The 7,274-nt window shown below is 32.9% G+C and overlaps 1 protein-coding gene across 1 annotated transcript; it reads left to right on the top strand.

Moving 5' to 3' along the window:
- Window positions 1-2,474: 2,474 nt before the first annotated feature.
- On the top strand, window positions 2,475-3,422 carry LOC308417180 (olfactory receptor 5P76; the record flags this gene model as incomplete). The annotated part of the gene is made up of 1 exon (XM_080912336.1): window positions 2,475-3,422. The coding sequence occupies one exon, from the start codon at window positions 2,475-2,477 to the stop codon at window positions 3,420-3,422; it is 948 nt and encodes a 315-aa protein (XP_080768462.1).
- Between the last annotated feature and the right edge of the window lie 3,852 nt (window positions 3,423-7,274).

A 7,274-nucleotide genomic window follows, 5' to 3' on the forward strand; every position in this document is an offset into this window, starting at 1 on the left:
GTGGAGGAGTGTTTTTCTTTCTCCACATTCTCAACAACATGTGCTGTTACTTGAGGTTTTGATCTTAGCCATTCTGATTGGTGTGAGGTAGAATCTCAGGGTCATTTCTGATTTGCATTTCTTTGATAACTAAGTGTGTTGAATATTTCTTTATTTGCATCTCTGCCATTCTAGATTCTTCTGTTGTAAATTTTGTTTAGCTCTGTATTATATTTTTAATTGGATTATTTGGTTTTGTGAAAAATAAGTTCTTTAGTTTCTTTATATATTCTAGATATTAGCTCTCTACTAGATGTGGGGTTAGTGAAGACTTTTTCCCAGTGAGTAGGTTGCTGACTTGTCTTATCGACCATGTCCTTCTCTAGACTTCTTGTACATTTATGGCCATCTCTTTCTTTTGGTTAGAAAAGTTTTCATCCTTAATTTTTTTGAGTATGATTTCTGCCACTTTGAACTGGGAATCTTCATTCTCTTCTACTTCTCTTATTCTTATATTTGATCTTTGTATTGTATCCTGGATTTACTGGATGTTTTATGTTAGAAGCTTTTTTTGCAAGTTGTATTTTTTGACTATTCTGTCAGTATTTTCTACGGTATCTTCTATGCCTGAGATTCTTTCTTCTATCTCTGTGTCCTGATGCTGGTGCTTGAATCTTTAGTTCCTGGTCTGTTTCTTATGTTGTTTATCTCAAGAGTTACCTCCATTTGTGTTTTCTTTATTGTAATTGTCAAACACTCCAATAACAGGGCTTCAAGGAATCCTGCAATTAGGATTTTCAAGAGAAGTAGAGTGCCACTGAGTCATTGGGCTGAAGAGTTAGTGTTATTCAATGACCTATCTACATTAAAGACACTACTCAAGCATGATACTTGGACTGTGTTTTCATTGTTGGGGGCATCCAAGTCATTTTAAAATTATATTTCTTTATGCAATTTTAAGTCATCCATATACTGTCTTCAAATACAATGATAGAAATGCCAAAATATTTGTTACTTAAAATTTAAATTTTATATAAAGTTGCATTTTATGTTCTCTTGGTATACTGGATGGTATATGCTAAAGGTGGTTATTAAAATATTTATTGATAATACAATGAATAAAAGTAGTTTTAGCTTTTATAGTTGATGTTAAGCATTGCTCATTTGTTACAAATATCACAGTAAACTTAGAAATAATTGTTCTTAGAAAATTTGTTATATGATGATGTAGTAAATAGTGAACAAATCTTATAGCACTATTCATGAGTACCTATACAAAACAAAATAATAAATTGACCTCTTGAGAATTGATAGAATCTTGGGAGCTTAGTTATTCCAGCCTGTGAATTGAATCACCCAGTAACCATCAGAAGAAATAATAAAGCTACATGATAACTTCAGAATTTACATTTGAATATTTAGTCCCTTCAGAGATTGATCCCCAAAGGAAACAAAAACTAAAATATGACAATATAGCCCCACAACATGGACTTTACACTGAAGGAGGAATGAGTTCTCATTTCAGGTAGGACTTTGGCTTTTCACAATGAATTTGGCTGAATTGTTTTTATGTATAATCTGAGAAAAGTATTTATGTTCTCAAAATAAATGTGTTTTGGCTATAGGTTAAGTATGTGTTAGGATTTCATGGTAATTCCATAGATATATCAAATTATTTGGTAAAACAAGATTTTTATTTAAACACAGAAAATATTTAAAAATTTAAAATAGATAATTTTATTGATAAATTAAACTTCCTGTTTATTTGGTGTTTGTATACCACATTCATTTATTTAGGAAACTATTATACAATATTTCTTTAAATTTTTTAATCAAAGCCATTTCAATAATTTTTGGTTTATATGAGTCTAATATTATTATTATTTAAATATATTATGTAACTGGTAAGTAATTGGTTTCAGATAGCTTCTGCTCCTAATTCTAATTTTACTGGATGTTATATAAACTAAATGCAAGTTAAACAATCTCTTCCAATGTTATTAAAATTCTGATGTACATAATATTTTATGAATGATGTGACAAGCATTGTAATTTAAAAAATTATCTATGTGTACCTATGCATATTTTTTAGATTTTTTTCTTAGATTATTCTTAGATATATATACTTGTTAGGTTAAGATGTAAAATGTTAGCTGCTATAAAATCTTTCATATAAAATTATGCCTTCATGTTCCCTGATATTACTAGGATTAATTTTTGTTATTTTTATCTATATTATATTTTTATATTTTAGTTTACAGTATAATTGGTTAAACAAGATAATACAAAAAGAAAGAGGCATATAACATGAGAAAATGGTTTTTGGTGTATTGCTAATTAATTTAAAATGTAGACTCATTCCAGAAGGCAAATATGTATGGAGGCTTGGACATATTTAAATATATTTGCATTATCTGTGTACTAATGAAACTATCCATTTATAAATCCTTTGTGTACTATCTCTAGACTTGATCCAGCCTCACCTACACTCTTCCATGGCTTTCCTGGATAATAGAAACCACACCTCAGTGATGACAGAGTTCATCTTATTGGGATTAACAGATGACCCAATTCTTAGAGTCGTCCTCTTCACCATCATCCTGTTCATCTACCTGGTGACAGTGTCTGGGAACCTCAGTACCATCCTTCTCATTAGAGTCTCCTCCCAGCTCCATCACCCCATGTACTTTTTTTTGAGTCATTTGGCCTTTGCTGACATAGGCTATTCATCTTCTGTCACACCCAACATGCTTGTCAACTTTCTGGTGGAAAGAAACACTATCTCCTATCTTGGATGTGGCATCCAGCTTGGCTCAGCTGTTTTCTTTGGGACAGTTGAATGCTTCCTTCTGGCTGCCATGGCTTATGATCGGTTTATAGCAATCTGTAGCCCACTGCTTTATTCAAACAAAATGTCCACACAAGTTTGTGTTCAGCTACTTGTAGGATCTTATGTAGGGGGCTTTCTTAATGCTTCCTCCTTCACACTTTCTTTCTTTTCTCTTCTCTTTTGTGGACCAAATAGAGTCAATCACTTTTTCTGTGATTTTGCCCCATTAGTAAAACTATCTTGTTCTGATATCAGTGTTTCTGCAGTTGTTCCCTCATTCACAGCTGGCTCCATCATTGTGGTGACAGTGTTTGTCATAGCTGTCTCCTACATTTACATCCTCATCACAATCTTGAAGATGAAGTCCACTGAGGGCCGCCACAAGGCTTTCTCTACCTGCACCTCCCACCTCACTGCAGTCACTCTGTTCTATGGAACCATCACATTCATTTATGTGATGCCCAAGTCCAGCTACTCTACAGACCAGAACAAGGTAGTGTCTGTGTTCTACATGGTGGTGGTCCCCATGCTGAACCCCCTCATTTATAGCCTCAGAAATAAAGAGATTAAGGGTGCTCTGAAGAGACAATTTGGTAAAAACACATTTTCTTAGATTTATCTGTTACTTAGAAAGACTTAATTTAGTAATTAATATCTCTTTAATATAAAATTAAAGGGAAGATTTTGATTGAAATAAACATTGATGACAGTGCAAGCATGTGACAAGCTTTTCAATAAATATGGGTAATCTAATTCCATTATACATGGAAAATAAAAATTGCTAAACATAATTTTGATGTTAAGCCTTTAATAGACAGGATCTTTATTTGTTGTTGTTGGGTTTCTTCAGACAGGGATCTTTATGTAAAAGTCCTGAATGTCCTGGAACTCATTGTGTAGAACAGGCTGACCTTGAACACAGAGATCCTTTTGTTTCTGCCTCCAAAGTACTGAGATTAAAGGCAAGCACCCCTGGCTCAGATTAGATATTAATTTTCTCCCAAATCTCATGTCATTTCCAAAAGCTTATTGTCTATTTTAGTGCCCTTGGAAAATGCTGGAAATCTTAGAAATTGAACCTATTTGCAGTAACTCCTTTACTTAAGGTATGTCATAAAAGATAATAGTAACTCAGAACTTTGTTTATCATTCTTTTTTGGCCAGGAGGTTAGTGACTTTGTTCAACCACACATCCTACCATGAGGTGTAGAAATAAACCATATAGATATACTCAACCCACCAGTGACTGAGACTTGTAAACCTCTGTGTCAGATATAATGTTTTTTTATTAGTTAATTATTAGCTATTTGTTGTAGTATAAGAAACCTGGATAATACAGACTTCAATCCTTCAGGCTGTACTTGATTTAATACTGTTATCTTGAGATAAACCCAATAAATAATTTTATCTTATTGAATGATAAGTAGCAAGAAAAGACTAAAATTCCTAGAAATATTATAGAAAGGGAGATATATAAAGATGGGCCAGGCTGGAGAGATGGCTCAGTGGTTAAGAGCACTGACTGCTCTTCCAGAGGTTCTGAGTTCAAATCCCAGCAAACAACCATCTGAAATGAGACCTGATGCCTTCTTCTGGTGTGTCTGAAGATAGCTACAGTATACTAATATATAATAAATATATTTTTAAAAAATTTAAGAATGAATGGAATTTGTAGATTCATAAAACTTTTGATTTGTGGTCTTTACCCCTGGCCATGGCCTAATTCCAGAGTTTGTAGTGAACAGTAGGCAATACATCCATGATTAATCTGTAAATTTCTAACAAAATTTTCTTATATTTAAAAATTTTCATAATTTATTATATGTATATTGATTATATCTACCCACTACTATTTCTCAGTTTACAGAGTGCCCCCACTTTATCTTCTGCACAAATTTATATATTTAAAAATATTTTAAATTATCATTTATTTTTGGGTATTATAATATAGTTTTTCTCCTTTCTGTCACCAAAATGCTACATATACCCTTTGATCCTTTAATTATATAGCCCTTTGATCCTTTAATTATATAGCTACCTTTTCCATTTTTATGTTATGTTCTTTAAGAACCACCACATATTAGTAGCTCCTCTGACTGGCTTGGGGTCACAGTGGTTCATTTTCTCTTATTCATGCTGGACTGTGGACTAGCCTGATCTTTTAAAGGTAACCAAATTACTTGTGAAATAGACATGCTATATTTAGAGGTAAGCATTTCACAGTGATTTTCTCCATCTGCAAGCTCATACATTCTTTCCGACTTGGCTTCTGTGAAGTTTTCTGTGGATTTTAAGATTGAGATTGGTAGAGATGACCCATGTGCTTTGATCAACTATAGGCTTCTGCATTAACCACTAACTTCTGGGAAGAAAACAAACAAACAAACAAACAAACAAACAAACAAAATGCTTGTCTAGCTAATATTGAGAGCAATACAAACTTTTTTTTTTCATATTTCTTGACTCCTGCCCCTCTGAAATTGTAGACTACATAATTTTTTCCAGCCCTGGCCTAGAATAATTTGTGGCATTCTATATCAGGTACTAAGAATGGGATTTTGTGCTGGAATAAACAGGTTCCTGAGTTTCCAAGAACAAAGAAAGACAAACCAAAATACTTTCCCTGAAGAGTCAAGCTTGTAAGTCTGACCATGAGATTGTGAAGAAGAAAGTTTTAGAAAAAAAATTGTGATCAGAGTCGTCCCTACCCTCATCTGCATTCTCATGCTACCTTGGCTGTCTTTTCCTTGAAGTTGTGATTATCTTCAGTGGGGAAAATCTTCAAATGATAATGGTTATCACACTCACTTTTTTTCTGGGCCATTCTTCAGTGCTTCAGAATAAAAGTCCATGTTTGGATATATTTTAGAGTTATATTTTGAAATCTCACATGTAAGGTAGTAATCTATGCCAGTGGTTTTGTGAATAAAAAACACTCAAAGTGGAATTCAGTTTCTACAATAGGATTCCAAGAAAGAAAATTAAATGTAAGATATGTGAATTATGAGTTTACATTGAGTAGTGTGAGTGAAAAAAACAAAACAAAACAAAAATACCACCACCAAAATTAAATTAAATGTACATAGGAGATTGATGTGCTAAGGTATGGTATGTTCAACATAGTTCTTACCCAATACCCCAGTAAGGATGTCAGAAGGACATTAAAGTTTTCAGGGATGAGGTGTTATCTCTGTATAGATAGTTGTGTGAATTTAATACTCACTCATGTGCATGAGATTTACTTTTGAGATTTCAGTTACAACAATATCAGCATTGGTCATTTTAATCAATCCAATGGGAACCACAACTAGAACAACTAATAAATGTTAGGCTTAATATCAAAATTGGGTTTACAGAATAACAAAACTGAAAGTGTAAGAGCTGGCAGGAAGTGCATGTTGAGAGGGAGGCAGGATGACCTGACATCCAAATAATCTCTTTCAACAGTAAAGATTTGATAACCAGGAAGAAAATGCTACCTACATGGGCTGTAGATTTAATGTTATTTGTAAATGGATAGACAAAAGGCAAAACTAAGTATAGACAATTGTTAGACATCACACATGTTTTCAGGAAAAGAGGAAATATAATATATCAAGCTATGCACAGATAACAACCACAAACCTCTAGCCATGGCCTTGTGCTTGTTCAATATGGCCAAAACCCAGTAATTTTCCAGAATAAAGTAATTAAATAAACAGCTCACTCTCAAGTTATTCCATCAATCACAGAGAAAGATATTGACAAGTCAAAAGAATTTCAGGAATATTAAATATGGAATTTGGTGAAATCAAAATATGGAAGAAATGAAACCAGTAACATTTGGTTAATATTGATATAAAACAACACAGGCCATATATATATATATATATATATATATATATATATATATATATATATATATATATATATATAATTTGCTAAAAGGGTCAGAGATACTTGAGATGTACATAGTGATAAAAAATAAAAAAATAATGTGTTGCCAAGATTTGGTATCTTCTGGGTGATATGGCCAAATAATAACAACCAGGACAATATGTCTCTACTAGAGACCGCAACCCTACCACCAAATGCTCTGAAATTTTTGATACAGATCAAGCCCATGACAAAGTGATTAAAACAGCTTTTATGTATATGAGAGAGTACCTTTAAAAAAGAAATGAATATATCCCTTAAAGAAATCTATGAAAAGCAGTGGAAGGAAGTGAAGGAATTGTTCAGGATGCAAAACTAGAAATTGAACCAATAAAAAACCACAAAACCAAGGGAAATTAGAAAATATAATTTAAGAACTAGAACAGGAACCTCAGAGACAAGCATCACCGAAAAAGGTATAGAACACCAAATAATTGGGCAAGATAGAAAAGCCCCTCAGTTCATGGTAATCAAAACACTAGACATATAGCACAAAAAGACTATTAATGATGACAAGGGACATTTCTTGTCATCAGGGAAATGCAAATCA

Source organism: Micromys minutus (assembly GCF_963924665.1).
Source record: "Micromys minutus genome assembly, chromosome: 2".
NCBI lineage: Eukaryota > Metazoa > Chordata > Mammalia > Rodentia > Muridae > Micromys > Micromys minutus.